Source organism: Schistocerca cancellata, chromosome 1 (genome assembly GCF_023864275.1).
Source record: "Schistocerca cancellata isolate TAMUIC-IGC-003103 chromosome 1, iqSchCanc2.1, whole genome shotgun sequence".
In the NCBI taxonomy this organism is placed as follows: domain Eukaryota; kingdom Metazoa; phylum Arthropoda; class Insecta; order Orthoptera; family Acrididae; genus Schistocerca; species Schistocerca cancellata.
The window spans coordinates 1126371331-1126392263 of NC_064626.1; the positions used below are offsets into that span (position 1 = coordinate 1126371331).

General features: G+C 37.4%; 1 protein-coding gene across 1 annotated transcript in view; it reads right to left on the reverse strand.

The window, feature by feature from the left end:
* Positions 1-1129: 1129 nt before the first annotated feature.
* The window catches only part of LOC126163076 (inter-alpha-trypsin inhibitor heavy chain H4-like), a 72969-nt gene continuing 53165 nt past the window's right edge, over positions 1130-20933 (reverse strand). Inside the window, exons 9-16 of the mRNA XM_049919985.1 lie at positions 20347-20538; positions 19346-19540; positions 19044-19235; positions 12293-12431; positions 12104-12208; positions 5629-5762; positions 1772-1914; positions 1130-1230 (exon numbers count right to left, since the gene is read on the reverse strand). Coding sequence (XP_049775942.1) covers positions 1143-1230; positions 1772-1914; positions 5629-5762; positions 12104-12208; positions 12293-12431; positions 19044-19235; positions 19346-19540; positions 20347-20538 — 1188 coding nt within the window. The 3' untranslated portion in view covers positions 1130-1142. The remainder of the gene's footprint in view (positions 1231-1771; positions 1915-5628; positions 5763-12103; positions 12209-12292; positions 12432-19043; positions 19236-19345; positions 19541-20346; positions 20539-20933) is intronic.

Sequence of the window (20933 nt, forward strand, 5' to 3'; positions counted from 1 at the left end):
GCTTGTGCAGGCACTATCAGCAGCTGATTGGCCTCCACGGGTACACTTCTGCAAATGGTTCATCCAACAATGTCTCAATCCTCATTTCAGTGCAAATGTTCTCTTTACGGGTGAGGCTTCATTCCAACGTGATCAAATTGTAAATTTTCACAATCAACATGTGTGGGCTGACGAGAATCCGCATGCAATTGTGCAATCACATCATCAACACAGATTTTCTGTGAACGTTTGGGCAGGCATTGTTGGTGATGTCTTGACTGGGCCCCATGTTCTTCCACCTACGCTCAATGGAGCACGTTATCATGATTTCATACGGGATACTCTACCTGTGCTGCTAGAACATGTGCCTTTACATGTATGACACAACATGTGGTTCTTGCACGATGGAGCTCCTGCACATTTCAGTCGAAGTGTTTGTATGCTTCTGAACAACAGATTCGGTGACCGATGGATTGGTAGAGGCAGACCAATTCTATGGCCTCCACGCTCTCCTGACCTCAACCCTCTTGACTTTCATTTATGGGGGCATTCGAAAGCTCTTGTCTACGCAACTCTGGTACCAAATGTAGAGACTCTTCGTGCTCGTATTGTGGATGGCTGTGGTACAATACGCCGTTCTCCAGGGCTGCATCAGTGCATCATGGATTCCATGCGACAGAGGGTGGATGCATGTATCCTCGCTAACGGAGGACATTTTGAAGATTTCCTGTAACAAAGTGTTTGAAGTCATGCTGGTACGCTCTGTTGCTGTGTGTTTCCATTCCATTATTAATGTGATTTGAAGAGAAGTAATAAAATGAGCTCTGACATGGAAAGTAAGTGTTTCCGGACACATGTCCACATAACATATTTTCTTTCTTTGTGTGTGAGGAATGTTTCCTGAAAGCTTGGCCGTACCTTTTTGTAACACCATGTATTTGAGACTATAGAATCTTTGGGTTTCTCCATTTTGTTTGATGTAATTTTGTATCAAGTTACTTACTACTTATGTATCAAGTTCGATCAGTCACTGAATTGATATGGCTCACATCTTCCAAACTATTCTCGCACTTTAAGCTTCAGAAGGTTGTAGTTCATATAGTAAGGTAGTCACAATGTTCAATAAATATGTTTAATGTAACACAAAAGAGGACAGAGGCTGTTTATGACACTAATGAATAATTTTCAGTTGCTGGTTCATTTGGTGAACTGCCTGGGCCAGTTGAGACAGGGCAGCACACACCGACAGAGCTGTGAACCAAAGATAAAAGCTAAGTATTACTTTTCTCTTTGTTGGAATCACACATAATTAGCTTTCCCATACTATACACTTCAGCATATTAGTACAGTGTCTTGGTAAATGCTCTATATAATTCAGGGCAAAATATCATACTGAATCTAACAGTAGAAGCTCTTGGAAGGACTTAAATAATTGCAATATTGGTGGCCAAGAAGTTGTGAGAGAACACTGTACTCCCAGCAAGAGAATGAAATGGAAATATAACCACAGATCAGTGATGGTGAGATCCTTAAATTACTGAAAACATAATCTATTCTTTCAATTTGAGTATTACAGTTAAATAAACATTCTAGCATTACACATGTTGCTTTTAAATGTTTGGTTGAAAACATTATTTAATTGAAATACTGTGCAAAATTAATAATAATAATAACAATCATAGTAATGTCATTACAATTATATCATCGTCATCATCATCATCATTCATTATCACCAGTATCGATATTGCCTTGAGTATACTCTGTAGAACTTCATGCACAAAAAGGAAATTACCTGTCACTTTCTCCAAATGAGCAAATGTACTGTAGAAAGATGTCATAATCATCTTTGAATTCAGGGAGCACACATTCCACAAGAGGCCTGCAAGTTGCTCGTTCATTATTTGGGGTTGTACATGGTTGAACTGGAACTTTTTCCTGTAACAAATGCTTAAATACTGATTTATTTCTTCAGTGTCACAGAAACATTACTTCCTAAAAGCTCAAAGGACTAGGTAGGCCTACTGTTTTTCTTTCTAAGTGTGAAAATGTGATGTGGCTACTGACATGTCCCCATGAAGCATGTTAATTACGACAACAGACTGGCTTTGCACAACCAAGACCTGTCACTATAATTGCACATTTATAAACATTAAAATATAAATTATTTTAGTAATAGACTAATATTTACGTATTCTATATAGCATCCATTTTAAATACCAGTCCCACAGAAATGACTTTCATTGTAATTTTCATGTGTAAATTGAAAACTGGTTCAGTACTCTTAGTGTTTAGAAGTTCTTTCTACTGTAATAAATGATCTATGAGAATCATGTATTACAATATTTTTAATATAAAAAATATTGCTTTTTCATTGTAATTTATTGTAATACTGTTTCAAAAAAGATATGTATCACTTAATGTGAAATTCATTTAGAAATTATAATATTTTACACACACTACTGAAATATCATTAAATCTCAACAATTTGACAAAAAAGTCTTGTGTGGCTGAATTTCACAGGTGTGTAGCAAGAGCTCAGTGTCCAACGGGGACAATATTTTGAAAACTGACATTGGGAGTACTAATGAACTACATTGCTTGTGAAGGTAACATGACTGATTGCGAAAAGTATTTTATTCATTGGACACTGAGATCAGCCATGAACCCATGAATTAAAAACAGTAATAATAATAATAATAATAATAATAATAATAATAATAATATAGGGGCTAAGTGACAGATTACAAATCTGAAGATTCTGGGTTCAGTCCTAGGATGTCATATGTGTAACCAATATACTTTCATTCAATATTTCTGAGCACATTTGTGCATAAAAGCATTAAAGTCAAATACAGAGGACTATTTTGTAGATGAGTACCTGTCAATCAATCAATCAATCAAATTTTATTGTCGTTCAGCTCATAAAGCAATAGACAATGTCAAGATAACTTACATTTTTAACATTAATTACTAAATACAATTTAGTTTGGATTACATAAGGCCATCCGCTAGATAAAAAGTTGAAAGACAGTATTTTCAGTTTAAAAAAATTTGTCTACTGTGTAGAAAGGATTATTTACTAGTATTCTGTACAACTTAGATTTGAAGATACTGACAGGTAACTCTTTTAAATTTATACTTAACTTATTGTACAACTTAAGTCCAAGAACTAAATATGAATTCTGTGACTTTGATAGTCTTTGATATGGTACATCTAAACATGATTTGTTCCTGGTGTTATGGCTATGTACATCCCTTCTTAATGATATATTTGAAATATTGTTCCTAACATACAATAGAACATTATAGATGTACAAGTTTATTACTGTCAGGCATTGCAATTTAACAAACAAGGGTTTACAGTGTTCTAACTTATCTGAGTCGGTTATTATTCTTACTAATTTTTTTTGTAAAAGTAGAATGCCCTTTACGTGATTGCTATTGCCTCACAATAAGATTCCATATGATATGATACTTTGAAAGAAAGCAAAATACGCTGATCTTATATACCTATTAGGGACATGTCTTTTTAAGTTGCTGATTAAATAGATAACTCTTGAGAGTCTGGCAGATAAATGTTTGACGTGTGGTTCCCATGTCAACTTGTTGTCTACTATAACACCTAAAAATTTTATACTTTCCAAGTCATGATTCTCTCTTAAGCTAAAGGAAAGTGCCTGGGTCTTACTTTCATTTAGTAGAAAACCGTTCGCTCTAAACAATAATGAACTCTGAGCAAGGGTATCTTTAACTATATTTTTTAGTGTGTTTAAATCTGAGCTTTTATTTTAAAAAGTTGTGTCATCAGCGTACATTATTGTGTGAGAGTTCACAAAAGATGGCAGGTCATTAAGCATAAGTTAAAACAATAGAGGTCCAAGTACTGAGCCTGTGGCATGCCAGACCTAACATTAACCACAACTGACTTCTCCCTGTTAATGCATACAACTTGTTGGCGGTTCTCAAGGAAGGATTTAATCATATTTATGCTGCTGTTAGTAAAACCATAATAGGATAGCTTATTCAGTAAAGTACCATGGTCCATGAGTCAAACACTCTGCTCAGATCACAAAATGTAGCCTGAGAAAATCCCCTACCCTCAAACACATCCAGAACAAATTTTACAAGAGAATCCATAGCATCTGTTGTGGATTTACCTTTCATGAATCCACATTGTTTGTCACTTATTAAGTTTAAGTTATCTAAATACGTGCTAACTTGATCATACATAATTGTTTGAAGAATTTTTGAGAAAACAGGAGTTAACGATGTTGGTCTGTAACTAGCAGGACAGTTCTTATCACCTTTCTTATATACTGGGACCACTCTAGATATTTTTAGTACATCAGGAAACTTGTTTTCAGCTAGACAGTTATTTACACAGTAGGTTAAGGGATCAATTATGCAGTCAATAATATCTTTCAATAAGTTACATGATAAATCATAGTAATCAACGCTATCTGAGGCTTTGAAATTTTTAACTATTTTCAGAATTGTATTGGTACACGCCTCTGTGAAGTTGAAAATGCTCTGGTGGGGCCTTTCAAATTAGTTATCGATGAAGTTAAGGGCATTTTCTGGAGGTTTGTCTATTGAGCTGCATATTTCTTCAATAGATGGGATGCAGAATTTATTGAATTCATCTGGGGATATGGCAATAATGTCTTTTCCTTTAGTGTAAGCCACAGAGTTAATTATACTCCAGGATTTTTTGCATTTATTTCTAGACTTTTCAATGAGGGCTGTATTATATAGCTTCTTAACATCATTAATAGCCTGTCTATAATTACACTTAGCTCTGGAATATAATTCTTTATGTAGTTCAGATTTGCTGTTCTTGTACATACCAGAATAGAGCATAACAGTGTTTTTCATTTGCCCTAACTGTGGAATATGCCATTCCCTGTTTTTCCTTCTCTTATAACAACTACTATCCTTAATATTTAGAGTACATTTTCTCAAAGGAATATTATTTTCAAATGTATTTAAAAATATAGAGAAAAACTCAGTAAAAACAATGTCAGAGGAACAATGTTGTAGTCTACAAAATAGGGCATCCCAACTGATACAAGTGAGAGCAAGTCTAAATCTATCTATCCTCTCTTTTTTCTTAGGTCTCGTGGTTACAGTTTTAGCTTTTGGGCTGGAACAGTCTGGAGTTACGTTGCTAAGACTAATATATACTGCATTGTGGTCTGAGAAATGAAAACTAACTACATCTGAAGACATATGAGTTCTATTAATATTTGTAAATATATTATCAAGACAAGCAGGGTCCCTGGTAGGGTTGGAGTTAGTATAGTACAGGTTATATTGCCTAAGTACATTCTTGAAATCTGCCACAGTTTTTTTGTCCTGCAGAATATAAAAACTTGAGTTGACATCCCCTCCAATGACAATAGCATATTGTTCCCATTTTGGTGTACAGAGGGACATTAATAGGTCATCAAATTTCTCAAGAAAGATACTGGGGTCTCCATTAGGTGACCTGTAGACTACTACTATTAATATTTTAGGGCACTCAGTTACTATACCCGATGTTTCAAAGTGCAGTTCCTCACAGGGAGTATTGAGATCTAGCTTACTATACTTTTGTGTAGGCGGTGCTTTTACATATATTGCTACAGAGGACTATTCAAGTCTGCATACCTGTATTGAATATATATTTAAAGTTCTGTTCTCTTCTGATGAATTCCTGCTGATAATGTGAAGCTGGCCATCTGTGCCAAGATACTGATCAAGCCATGTGATGTCATTAAGAGTCAATATGGGCTTGTTTGTGGCTGAAATGAAAGTGAAATTAGTTTAGTATAATTTTCATATCATTATTATTAATATTTATGAAACCCTTCCCACAGATCAGTGCAGTGTGAACAATTTATGTAGTCCTCAGTTATATAGAAACTATTAGATATCAGCACCTTTTACTACTCTGTAGTAAAGAAACCTATTTTTATGTTCTCTCTTTCTGCTGGGAATACAATGTGGATTATTGTGTATGGTGTTTGAGGTAAATTAACAAGACAGATATTGCAAATTCCTTTAATTGGAAGATATGTTCAGTTAGTTATGTTTGTCTTAAAAGTAGGGCCCATTTCATTCCATTTTTATAATTCACTAGGGTTTGTTGTATTTGTGTGAATTTATTTACTGTCAATGACTGTAAATGATGAAGAGATTGTGTGGCAGGGACATTGTGATTACTCGTTTTAAAATTTTCGTCAGGTGAAGAGTTTAACTGTTTTGGAATACCAGGAAAATATTTTGTAGATGAGCTACCTGATGTCAGTCAGATTTCACACTGGTCAAGTTATTGGCAACTAACTACAAATATAGGTAATCTCTACAGCAGTGTTACCCACAGAGTGAGGGTGGTGCAGTGGTAAGTGCATCTGCCTATTGAGCAGGAGACCCAGATTCTAATAATGGCCTTGGTAAAAATTTCATTTCATCACTTTGGTATGTATTCATCATCATACATAAAGTTGAGACTTCCTGTGCCTGTGTAACACATAATTTCGTCTGAAAGCTTATAGTTGTTTTTTCCAAAGATGTAGAATTGTAGGACTACACAATAAATCCCAGAGCAAAACCCCAGTTACGTTACAAATAATTTGATGAAAATTATTAATAGAGATATGACAATCAAAAGCCAGCTACTGCAGGCTACTTCTGTAAAGTGCACTAAGAACCAATTAAAGCTAGAGTTTATTTACTGACATGAATAATTATGGAAATTACTTCCAGATTAATTCGTTACTGTACTATTTCTTGACAGAAAAGCAACTACTATGAAAAACCCATAGCACTGATATACGGAGAAGTAGGCAGTGCTTTACATAGTCCAAAGGCTTTGTAAAGCCAAAGAAAACTCTTGTGATTCTTTGGGACTTGTCCAAATATGGACAAATTTTCTCAACAAATTTGTTAATGGCACATATTGTACTTTTGCCTTTCGAGAAGGCAAACTGATTTAATGTTTTTTACTATGAAATTTTGGATGTGAGTTGTAACAGTTCTTTTTTCTCTCTCTCTCTCTCTTCCCATTGTTTATACAGTAAATTCTTTCTCTGAATAGTGTGATAGTCATTTATGACTGTGTGAAACTGTACTTTTCTTTTTTTAGGCAAAACTGTTTGATGTGGATGATATATTGTTGCCATTTGACCATCATGGTGAGGCAAACCATTTATTATGAGCTCACATCTGTTTCAGGAGATAGAGAGGTGGATTTACAAATAAATTTGCAATCACTGTTGCACTGTGTACTACTACCATGTTACATATACTCTTGATTAATACCATCAGAGATGAATCAATATTGAAATCACTACATACAATGACTTCCCAGGCATTTTTAATAACTCTTATTAATATTGTCTGTACTTGCCTATTGACATTTAAAACATTTTCAGTTTGTGCACCAAAAAGTATTTGTAAGACCTACCAATGGAATATTATTAAATTTTTAGATGCTTATCCGTTTGGAGTAAAACATTGATTGAAATGTGCTCAAAATAATTCATTGCAGATAACTCCAGGTGTGCCTAACCAACTTGTGAATGTTACAAGGATATACAAAAATCTTTTAAAGAGAGTAAAAATCAAACAATGGAAAATCCGGGATGGAATGTAACAATGCCGGATAAGGGAAGTTGCTACTCACCATATAGCAGAGGCCTTTGTCAGCAGTAAACACACACACACACACACACACACACACACACACACACACACAGGCCTGCAGTCTCAGATACTGAAACCACTCTGTGTGAATCTTTTTGTTGTGCCTATCACGACTCAGAATCTCCGCTATATGGTGAGTTGCAACTTTCCTTCTCTGGTATTGTTTTAAAGAGGGTAGTCACATGAAACATAACTCATTCTTACTTTGAATTCAGGAAGCTGTAATTAATAGTTATGATACAGATATTACATTTTTTGATTTTAAGAAAATCTTCAGTAAACTTCACATTATAATTCAAAAATAAAATGCTTGCTTGTGGAAGGTCTATTCAATCTAGACATGGTCTGAGAAATATCTATAAAGGTCAGCTGTTAATAGAAATATATCAGTCTAAGCAGAGAGTTTCAGAGAATGAAAATGTTGATACAATAAACAAACCAGATAAAAATGTAGGCATGACACCACTTCTGTGTAACACCACCTCTTCTCTTGATAATCACCACAATTTGGCACGAAAGGAAGTGCATGAATTTAATTGAAGATAAGGATCAGGTGATATGGCAGCCCAGTCAAGGTACAACAGGGTGCCTAATTGTTTGTATGCGTGCAGCCCTGTGAACATAGCTGTCATCATCTTGGAAGGTAGGACTAGACACATCATACTCATCATGAAGATGTAGAACTCTGATTATCTCATTGTCAATGGGACATGAAACACTAAGACGCAGAAGACAGGACTACACTTTGTCTCCAAGAATACTGAAATGAACATGATAATCTGAATGAGTGGGACAAAGACATTGTATGAAAAACATCTTCAAATTCACAGAACTCCTTCAGCTTGAACTATGCCTTTCACACACTGCATGTTGAATACCTCATCTGGTCGCAGATCACTCAGTACCCTACATCAATTGAAAAGAGGCAAAATTATTACTTGTTCAACCACACTACATGCTACTTTCGTCTACATACATACTTTGCAAGCTACCATATGGTGTGTGGCAGAGGGTACCTTGTTTTGCCTCTGAATTACTTCGATGTTTTCCTTTAATCTGACCTGAAAATTCTCCCAATAAGCTGATGTTAACCATTTGCCTTCCCTACTACTGTCTGTATGTGCTCATTCCATTTCATATCACTTTGCAAATCTATATGACTGTGTGAAGCAGCACACTACTAATATTATATTCAAACTTTATACAATTGTTTTTCCTGTTCAACTGCATTAACTTACATTTTTCTACATATAGAGCCTTCAGTCAGCTGTGATTCAGTTGTCTGTCCCAATGAAGCAGCTTCACATATCACCTTGAGCAATGACCTTTTGCGAGGTACCTGACTCCAAATGTTCTTCAAGTGAAGTTGCCTTGGCAGTGTTCGCCTAGAAAACATGTTGAGATGGACTTGTGTTCAGTGATGGAGCAGTTCATGTTGAGTTTGAAACCAATTGTCGTTGGCAAGATGTGACACTCATCACTGGTCTGTGTCAGTTAGTATCTTCGTCTGATCACAACTCTTACACTGTGTTATATGACAGCAAATGGTACACCATTCATTCTAGGCATGGACAATCTGCATTAATAAAGCACCAACAAATTGAGCAACTTCATTCACAGAGTGGTCATGGACATGTCAAACATGACAGTTCTCTTATGCCATTCTACCATGTCTCCATATCGGCCCATGTTACTGATTTGATTCTGTACATTTGTGTGGTACATACACATCACTTCACTGCCATGATGTACATTAAAGGTGGAAGGTCACATGACTGCCTGGTACCATTTTTACAGCATTTGCTATGCTCCAAAGTGATCAGTGTGTTTTTTTTTTTTTTTTAAGGGAATGATTGATATTTTGTCCCCTGATCTTACCTGAATATTCAACTTGTGGCTAACTTTCTGTGCAGGTAGGGAGTAATTTCCTGACTATATGATAGTTGTATGGAAAATTCTGATACTTAAGAGCCAAATGCTGTTGAACAAGAACCATTTTGGCTCCAAAATAAGCCATCTGACATCATGTCTTTGTTCTTTGGGAAATAGTGGTGCACACACACTGGCAACGAAAGACGATCATTACACAACAGTTTCCAGTGAAATAGGATCAATGTTAGACAGATGTTGGATTAATATTGTCTTTTTGACCACCCAAAAAATCAAAGAGCTACTTAGCCCTGTGAATAACAGCCCAAGCCTGAAACTACCAGGTATTTATAATATTCAGTGTGATTGTGACTCTTGTTAAATGTGTCATTCTATTCAGGTTGTTTTGCTGCACTGCACCGAACTCCATCAGGTCAGAAATAATGGAGATGGATCCATGTTAAGATACTGGACTCACATTCAGGAGGGGTGACAATTCAGATTTCTATCCAGATTTAAATTCTTCATGGTTCCCCTAAATCATTTAAGGCAAATGGTGGTATAATTCCTTTGAGATGGACATGGCTGGTTTCCTTTCCAGTTCTACCATACTCTTGAGTTTCTGCTCCTCTTGTATTGACCTCATCACCAGTAGGGTATAAAACCATAATCTTCTTCCTTTATTTCAGGCACAAACATCTAGAAATGGCAGCTGTGGCTGAAAACACAGTTATGGATGAGCACAAGATTTTGTGTCAAAGGCAGGGATTGTGGGGGGAGGGTCATGTAGCGGATGGTGGGCCCATTACCCCCTGCCATCTTTTACCCCTAGAGTGACTGGAATAAGGAAAAAGGGCATCCCTATCTAGAGTTTAATTAAAGATTAAGATTAGTTGATTTGGAAGCCCAGCCAAGGTGCAATAAGGTGCCAGGACATACAGCGCTAGAGTCCACTGCTCTGCACACTAGACTAACTTGTTCACCAGTAGGTATCTCTATTTTGTGAAAATTAACAACCTGTCCAATAATAACGTTAGAGATAACTTATGAGTCCAAATATTCTGATAAATCATGTAAAAAGAATTGTGCTAGAAATAGGTTCTTTAAATAATTTGATATGGCAGAACACAGTTGAATCCTGAAATAAACATAGTAAAATGAACTTTTCCTAGGCATAAAAAGCTAGTTACATGTAATACAAATAATGAAATGTACTATTAATCAAGCAGGTGGCCATTGTTCTGCTGAATGCAACTGATTTTCTAATTTTACTAATTATTTTTATAAGACTTGGATGCCATTTAAATTCACAAGAAAAGATGTAATTGTGCATCTAAATTTACGTCTATGAAGTCTATTCATAAAGTAATTTCTGTTTGTTTGTTTTTTAATGTGAATGAAATTACAGTATTTGTTTTAGTACACTGTGAAAGTACACAGTCTAATTTAGTTTTCCACATTGTTTCCAGCCATATTGACACATTTGTCATAGTGTTTGATGAGCAGTGAAATTCTGTAGTTGTAGAGTTCAGCTGCCTGCACCCATCTGGCATTAAATTTCCAGTAACCCAAGTCTACAATAATAACTGAAGGTGGTGTGAGGCAATAAAGCATATATTCAGAAACAGATGAACCAATGTCCACGATGAAAAGAAAATTGGTTAGCTGAGTATCGTGAATGCAGGTTAGTTGACAAGATTCATTTAGTTGATGAGATTTACCATATCTGAGGTTTGTGTTCATTTTCCATACATTAATCATGTCCTTCAGTACAAAGTGATTACCAAAGATTTGGGCTGGTGGAAATTTAATGCCAGATGTGTGAAGGAGCAGAATTCTATGAATGCAGAACTTCAGAGCTTGTGAAATGGTATAACATATCTCTCAAGTTGGCTGGAAGCATTGTGGAAAAATCAATTAAAGTGTGTACTTTGACAGTACTGCAAAGCAAATTCTATAACTTCATACACATTTTTTTTAAATAAGTGGAGGTTACTTTATGAACAGCCTTTGTGTGTCAATAAGCCACCATCATATCTCCATTTCCTGTTTAAATTTCCACCAGCTCAAATCTTTGGTAATGACTTTGTATTGAAGAACGTGATTAATGTATGGAAAATGAACACAAACATCAGATATGGTAAATCTCATCAAATGAATCTTGTCAACTAACCTGCATTCACAATACTCAGCTAACCACTTTTCTCTTCATCATGGACATTGGTTCATTTATTTCTGAATATATGCACAGAGAGAACTACTGCTGGTAAGTCTCTGAGTTAGAATTTCAGTGGTTTTACCATCATAGTTATTTCACAAAATATATGTGAAAAGTATTAATATGCTGCTTGAAAATTCTTAATAATGGTCATGATGTATATGGCATACCAATGATTGCTGAATCTTTAATTAGCAGTTTGTAGCTATTTGTTACTATAAAAACAGAGGATAGTGAGAACCTGAGGAATATGTGATGGAGGGACAAAATTGTTGGAGAAAGAGGTGAGAGGGAGAAGGACAGAAAATTTAAGTTTAAAGGGCACACATTAACAAAGAATTTTTCACTCACTAGTTATTGCTGGTAGCAGTGATCCTATTTTGTCTTGCTCAAGAAATTGTGGTATTGTTGTGACAGGTCTCTTGCCTGGAAAATATGGCGGCATTGCAATGGCCACTGGAAATAAACAGATGCAAGGAAATTAATCATCTTTTCATGTGACTTATACATGTTAAACTTTTCAAGCAGATGGAAACTTACTGATTTTGTTGTGGTATGGGGCTGTATCCATAGTTTCTGCAGCATCTTTTGGCACTTGAGAATGGAAAGTGATAGTGCTGTTTCTTCCAGCAGATGGTTTTACCACAACAAGAGATGTAACAGAAGTCACAAATTGATACTGGAAAAAATTATCAACAACATACTCTTATCATAAATTCTTTTATGTGTCAATGTGCAAAATGAGCCTGTGTTAAAAGAACCCTTAAGCACAGCTAGAGGCAAATAAATTAAAAAAAATAGGCTTTCTTAACATAAAAATCATGTAATAGAAACATATTAAGACAATCAGACACTATCAAATTTTACTCCCACTCATTAACTACACTGTTATTTCCAGAACAGACAACAACATTCTGGAATGTAGAATGAATCCAGTAATGAGAAGCAACTGTGTGAACAACTACATGCTACACAAATTACTAGTTAATGATAATGGTACTTTGAATCATGAGACACCAAAAGCATCCTCCTTACATCTTCTTTACAGGAAAGAAAAAAATAAGAGTAAAACTCCTGAACTTCACATACTTTTAACAGGATTCAATCACAAATTGTGTTCTGTAAACTCCAACACCCTCAGGACTGTGAACAAGTTAAGTTACATACATTATTTCAGAATAAAATTCAGTTGTCAATTGCACAGATATTTTTATACTAGGTAAGTTTCGGTAACTAACTTCTTATACTTTACATAATGTATGGGCAATGCCTAATGACTTATAATATCCCAAATTTTGTAGGCTCCTGATGATGATGAATTAATTTGTCAAAACTAGTAACACAAAATAAAAATATCTGTGCAACTGATGATTGAATTTTATTCTGAAATATATACTACAGTTACTGAAAAATAACAGCTATGAATAAAATAATTCATATGCAGTAACTGATGGAAGAAGCCAGCTACTATAGGATGCTTCTGTAATGTATACTAACAAGAAACTATGATTGTAATAATATTAATGTGCTCACACTGAAAATTATAAGAATTACTTCTAGAGTACTTTGTACGTGTGGATGAATATTAAAAGAAAAATAGCCACTTTGGAAAACGTCCACTGTCCCTCATTTCACCCCATTCAGTTGAAGTGGGCTTTCTATCAACAAGTTCCCAATTGCTGATGAGTTCCCAGATAGAAATTACCAACACTTACAATCAAACACTATTTATTCACCCACAGAGAGCCCACCACCCCTGGAGTGTGGAGCACTGGGAGAGGAAATGAGCACTGTCGAAAACAGGAGTGTTGTAGGCCATTGAACAGGTGTTGGTTAATTATGCAAGGTAGTGTGACCACCCGTTCTGTGGCTGGTCTGAACAGAAGGCAAGTCTGGATCAATTCTTGCAGAGTGAGCGAGGCAAGACCGATCGACCTGCACTTGTGAACTGGACCAGCTTGGGAGATAGCAGTGTTGGGGGAGCTGCGAAGAAGGGGACGCACATCTTGAGACACCATTAGAGCTGAATGTCGCTGTTAATCCAACTGCATCCACCTCATCTGGAACAGGATTGTGCACAGGATCGTTACTTGTGAAGTGGATGTGGCTTTCCACAAGATGTCTCTCACATGGAGGGTGAAGATGATCCATCTTGGAGCTCTAAGGAAAGCCCATTGTTTGGGATCCCAAAAATGTTGATATAAAAGTAAATCTTGATAGTCATAGGGGTTGCTGTAGGAGAAGGGGGACAAAGATACTGTAGCTTGGAAGAAACACTAGAGCACACCAGGGGAACAGCAGATGGCAGCACTTTAGATAGTGCAATGTTACATGCAATGCATGGTTGAACATGAGGCAGCAGATTATCACACACACAGAGTCTGGGTGAGGTGGAGGAAGAGGATCATCACATGCAACCACTGAGTGACTGACGGCATCCTGCGACAGTGGAGAACTCAGTTCAAGAGATTGTGGGACAGATTCCTCAATCGCCCAAGCTGGTTTAACCCACTGAAGTGAAACTGTCTGATGCTGTCCATTGATGTGCATGTCCAGAGTAATAGTCATGCAGACAAGGCCAGAGTAAGGTGGCTGTAGTGCCAGTTTGAGTGTGTCATGCTGTAACATAATAAACACGCATGAGTCCATGGCCAAGTGCAAGAAAACCTGGGGACAGGTATGCGGTCATGGAGGAGGCATATGGATAGCAGCTACAGGTGACCTGACATGCTTGACAATAGCAGGGAGGTCAGATAGATTGACAGTTGCAACATTGTCGACAAACTCAGCTGGGAGGACTAATGTCTCACCAGATAGGACCTTGGTAAGTGACACTCGGATGGCTGCCTTACAAGCCATACAGGTTCCTAACATGACCCAGGGAAGGGCATTGAACCACTCACCACCATGGCCCATGAACACCGCTTTCAGAGTCCTACTCTGACACTCAATGAGCCCATTGCTCTGAAGATAGAATGCTGTAGTGCAAAATTTATCCACACAACAGGGCATGCAGAATTTGATAAATAACAGTGATTAGAACTGCCTATCCTGATTGATTGTGATGGATGTAGAGCACCAGAATCTAGCTACCCAGGAAAATGCAAATGTTCATGCTACAGAATCTGCTGTAATGTTCCCAAGAGGGATTGCCTCCATACACTGTGTAACATGGTCGATGATGGACAAGATATATCTGAAACCATCAGATATGGGCAATGACCTGACAATGTCCAGCTGCATGTGTTGGAAATGGCCTCTAGGGGATGTCAAATTTGCTTAGGGGAGGCTGCATACGTCTGCCAACTTTGCTGTGCTGACAAGGTACGTAGGCATGAGCCCACACCCAGCAGCCATTCTTCACACCTGGCCAGACAAAGCATTCAGTGATAAGCTGTGTAGTAGCCTTAGTGCCAGGATGTGAAAGATTATGCAAAGCAGCAAAAACTTGGTGACTAAAAGCAGCCATAACAATAGGCTGAGTGATGCCCATGGATGTATCACACCATAATGGCCTGACCAAGCCCAGTAGGTTGCAAGAAACTATCTGTACAGAAGTGGAGGAAGTCCAATGTAGGTTCTGATTTTGATATCACTGCCCTGTAAGTCAGCCAGTTCATCAAACTTTATAGGAGATGAAATAGCCACCACATTTTCTGAGCTGTGGATATATCAGATGTACATCATGTACTGACAAATCAGATCCATCTACTGAAACCTGCATGGAAGAAAGTCAATGGCAGGACTGCAGTTAGCATCTGAGAGGGGACAGTGATTCGTGAAAATTGTTATGTTCCTTCCTTCGATGACTGCACAGAAATATTTGATGGCCTTGTACACTGTAAGAAGTTCCTTGTTGAAAGCTGACCACTTACTTTGAGCTGTAGATGGCGTTTTCCAAAACAAATGGAGTTGTTGAGTTGTATCATCAAAATACTGTTGAAGCATGGCACCTATTGCGAAATCACTTGTGCCTGCCATAATACAAATGCAAGTGTTTGGCAAGGGAGGGCAAGATTGATGGCATGCTCTAAAGTTATTTTGAAATCCTCGAAAGCTTCCAACATGTTGCCAGACCCTAGCTGCCACCTTGGCAAACTGTCTCTGTAAAAATTGATGGTTCCCAAAAACCAAATTTCACAAAAACTCACTGGGAGTGGCAGTTCATGGATGGAGCCATCCCAATAAACCCTCACAGGAGACATTGTGCCAAAAAAAGGTAACAAGGTGCCTCAGAGTTGTGATTTATCATTATTAATCTTGACTCCATTACATGCCAGAAAGTTATGTACCATGGCCAGGTGTAGCTCATGTTTTTCATCAGAGGAGGAGAAAATGAGAATGTCATCTAGGTATGGGTAGCAGTAAGAGCAGTTAAAGAGAAGTGGGTTTATGAAATGTTGCCAAGTTTGAGTTGCGTTTTTGAAATCATAATGCGTGTAACAAAATTTGTAAAGGTAAAAGGTTGATGAAGGCTGTTTTTGATATGTCACTGTGTTCCATGGGTGTTTGTAAATATATCTTGGTGCAGTCCAAAACACTAATGATGTGTGCACCTCTAAGTACTTGGGTGAAGTCTTGAATGTGTGGGACAGGATTATTGCCAATTATGGTACACATAATGAGATGATGATAGTTACAACAAAGGTGTACTGTGCTGTCCTTGGTGTCTAAGTGTCTGGGGGAAAACCAATTACTGTCCAGAGGTCAAACAATGCCTGCCCACAGAAGTTCATCCACTGCAGTCTCAGCAAGGCATAGTTTGTGTGGAGAGGGATGGCATGCATTATGATGCACTGGAGGGCCGTTTGTTGTGACAGTTTTATGTGTCATCCCATATAGCGCTCAATTAAACCAGTGAACATGACATAGAGTGTCTCGAGCAGGAGTCAGTACATCTAGGTGAACCCACACCCGCCGCCAGCTGACAGAGGAAGTATAGATGCTGGTATGCCAACCACAGCAGCTCTGTACAAGGCAACTAGGCAGCAGTGTCAAATAACAGCATACACCTTGTCAGGCAACCATAGTTTATCCTCATGTGAGGGTGAGGTGTGAGGAAGCAACTGTAATTGCAGTTCCAGTGGAAGCTTAACTAACCACAATGCCCAGAGCACTAATTCCGGCAGGCCTCTGTTGTGACCTGAGCACTGAGGTGTTGCCATAGTTGGGAAGGGATTCTGTCACCTAAATTCTCATCATAAATTATGCTGCGGATTGCATCTGCTTGCATACATGAAAAATTCTTGGTGAGGAGCACAACAGCAGAAGCATATTTGTTACACTCATGTGGGTTTAGCAACAAGTCACTAATAAGATTGGGGTGGGCATAAAAATTGTTCACCCAACAAACAAAATGAGCACTGTTGTTAATGGTACCATGTATGTACAAATTTTCCATCGAGGTAAACAACATCATGGGCTTATCCATTTGTATCAGTGGCAGCTTCAGAAAATGACTTGGAGGCAGTTTTTGGGGGCAGAGTCAATAGAGTGCAGACCATGTGAGGGTTTGGAGAAGTAGCATCCACTGGGGTTGACTGTGACAGCATGATGTTCTGATGAAAGTTCAGGACTTGTATTGGTGCAATATGATGCCCAGAACTCACAGGTTGTGTGGAGAAGGGACCTGTATGGCCACAAAGTGAACACAGCACTGCAAGCATGAAAGGGTTGTAAAGCAAGATGGGTGAAACGAAAGATCCATCATCTGTGGTCTGTGTAGGAGGGGGCAGCACATGGCCATGAGAAAAACCCAATGCGGAAGCATCAATGACTAATGTGGATGGATTCCTAGAGGAAGGCATGAAATCGTGATTGACTGCCAAGTAGTGTGGCAGAACCATGGCTGGTATATCACCCGAGGTCAGGGCAGCATGGTATGTCAGGTAGATGCAGGGGTATCCCAGTGCAGTTGACCAGTTGACTCGAGTGCCCTATTGGTTGGTGCAGAAGTAGACACATTAAACAGCAGAGCAGGGTCGGCGAGAAAGTCAGCATCAAAGGTGTGTGATGCAGGTAGTGGCAGACCACACTGGGGAGAGGGGAGCCATGGGTGTGGACCCCAAACCTGTACAGCTCAGTGGTCCATAGTGGAGTGAGGTAGGAATTACAGAGAGAGGAAACCAGAATCTCGGGCAGAAGAAACTTCCTAGTGACAGACTTCAGTGTAGGTGTGTGCTGCACCCAGTGCAGCATACCAAAGGAGCTTAGAGTCATCTGTTCTTGTGGAGTAAGCACTGGAAAAAAAGCATTCTTGTTGTATTAATAGCAACTGCAGATGATCACACAAAATATAGCACAGTATGCAAAAACAGCAAAAGTCACAGTGCTTCCCAAAGCTCATTGGATCCGAGAATAGAGCACTCCTTGTTTGAGAGTCATTGAAAATCAATTATTGCCACAATGTTTTTATCTGAAACTCCAAACAGTACATTTATGTGGCTTCACACAAAGCACTATCAACTTCTTGCTTACTGAGAAACGCAAAACATGTTTAAAAGGAACATAAGAGTTTCTGTTGGTGAGGAATATTATTTCTTCTTTGGTACATAACATAAAGGCTACAGGTTTTATTTTGGACCTTACTGTTAAGCCTTTAAACATTTTTCTGTCTGAGTTCTTAAACTTGTTGCAGTCAGTTACTAATGTATACAATTAATTTATGTTGTCACATTTGTTGATATTATAAACTCAGTTCAGGCAGATTAAATGAATCTATTAAACAGGTCTTCTGTATAATGGCACCAAAGTTTTTAGCAAGAGCCTACAGCAATGTAGCAGTTAATTTGGTAAATCCAAATGATAAAATAAAAATTTCACACGTACCTTAATAGATATGCTAATAAACAATCGGAATATTTGAATTTTGTGGTTGCAGTAAATGTGTCTCTCAGGAAATGGTGTCCCCTAATTTACTTTGACAACAGGGTGCATGTAGCATGGCTGGGGAATATCTCATAATTTGCTAGAGGCCACACATTAAGATATTTTACTTAGAGTTTCAAAGTGAAACAACTTTGAACATTGTGTAAAAATGACTGAAGATGGAATAAAAATGTCAACAAGTTTTTGAATGATTGGTCATGACTAGTTTGAAATTATTGATCAGGAATTAATACCTGGTATTTATTTGAGGATTGAATGTTCACATTAAAATTTATCAGTGCAAAATACTTACATTATTTTGTAACTGTGTCCTCTGTAATTTCTTATCACTGACTACTGATGAAAATTTATGTTATAAGGATAGAAAAAATTCAGTGTTCCTAAGCAAAGTAATTCCAGTTACCTTTAAGGCGATATTTAGTGCCGTTTCTTTAGGAGAAGGCTTTACAGTTTCATTGTTCATTGTAATCTGCTGCAACTGCATTTGACTGTGTTCACCTTTTTCTTCCAACATTAAAGCCTCATCAAGGAGTTGTTTGACATATAGATAAGCCCATAATCTTTCCAGAACTCCATAACTGCTCTCACTGTCTTTCTGAAATAATTTATGCCAGTTATCTCTAGTGAAAAGCAATGTATTTTTAAATGTATCATATGAAATATCATAACTAGTGTTGCTGTACATAAAAATGTGATAGTACTTACAGTCTGCTTCTTTTCTTTTATAACTTCACTTGGAAATTGTTGATAATGTTTGCCAAAGCTCCAAGCCGATACTTCAGGGAAAATATTTTCTGTGTGATCATCTTCATTTTCTTTCTTTACTCTACCAGCAACAACCAATTCACTTCCCCTGTAGAATGAGTGAAACTTGCTTTGAGTAACAGCTGCTTCATCTACCTATGTAACAAAAGTCAAAATCAGTCCCACACTTAGGAAATTAGCATTGGAGGCAGATGTACAAATCCCACATTTTTATTCCTGCTATGTCCTAATGGAGGGTGCTTAGCCATTGCCTTCCTTGACCCTGTTTTGATGTGTCAACCATGCATCTGCGGTGTGTAGATGACTGATGGTGCTTGCTCAGTCTATTATTACAATTGTGTTGATACAAATGAATGGAGGGGAGAGGGGAAACCTGGTGCTAGCATGTAGCCTACTCCTCTCGAATAGCAACAAGGGAGCTACTGATCTTAACATTCCCATCCAAAGGACAGATAACCATCAACAATGTCACATGCACTCACACTATGAGACACTTGATAGAGGTTTGAATTTAGCCCATTTCTGATCTCGTCTTTGAATAATGCTGTTTCATTAAATATTTTCTCCATCTTTTATCTAGGTTCTGAAAGGTTATGGGCCTTTCATTTCTTCAATACTTTTATCAGTATTCTGTTGCATGGGTACTTGGTTTTTCATTGTTATTTGAAACTAAAGATTAAGTAATGTTACTTTCAGGAATGCTTCCTACTGACAGATAATGAAGTACCATACACATCAAACAACTTGTTTTCTTATCCTTATTTGTACAACACACTGGAGCAAGAATGTTACATTCTCTTCCTTTACTTACTGTTTAATATAGTCTCATGTCATTGCACACAACAATAGATTAATACTGAGGTATGGGTGAAAAATTTTAACTGTTTACATATAACATGTTTATTACTTTGTAAGTCTCTTTTTATGACAGTGAAACTCACCATTGACCTCACATAATTGAAAGTTACATTTGACAGAACAGGTGATGAGATTTCTTGGTAAAATGATTGGAGCTGGAGAGATGCATCAGCTGCTTCATAAATTTTACGAGCAAATCCATTATTTTGCAATGCCAAACGTTTAAGGAAAATGAAACTGGCCTTGTCCCCAAATGCCAGTGTGAAAACAGTTGCCTATAAAAGAAATAAAAGTGAAAACATGTTTTTCTATGTAAATCTGTGCACTTCAATGTTTATTTTTAGTTTGACATATAAACAGTTTGCAGCACTTTACTGTATGAAATATCTTTTATTACTGATCTGTTGTGCTATCAGGTTCAAGAAAGATATCCTCATTGTCAAAATAGTTCATAAACACCTCATAATCCCTTGTAAAAATTGGTAATTGCTTTCCACTTGCTTGGTTTCACAGAGTTTACTCTACAATTGCAAACAACACTTCAAGTCCTTTATACTTTGATGTAGTGGAACATAGTATCCTAATACATATTGTTTTGATCTAATTTTTTGTGACAGTGTTATTGCCTTTGAGGTAATATTGGCATACAAGTGAGTGCTTTTATTACAAT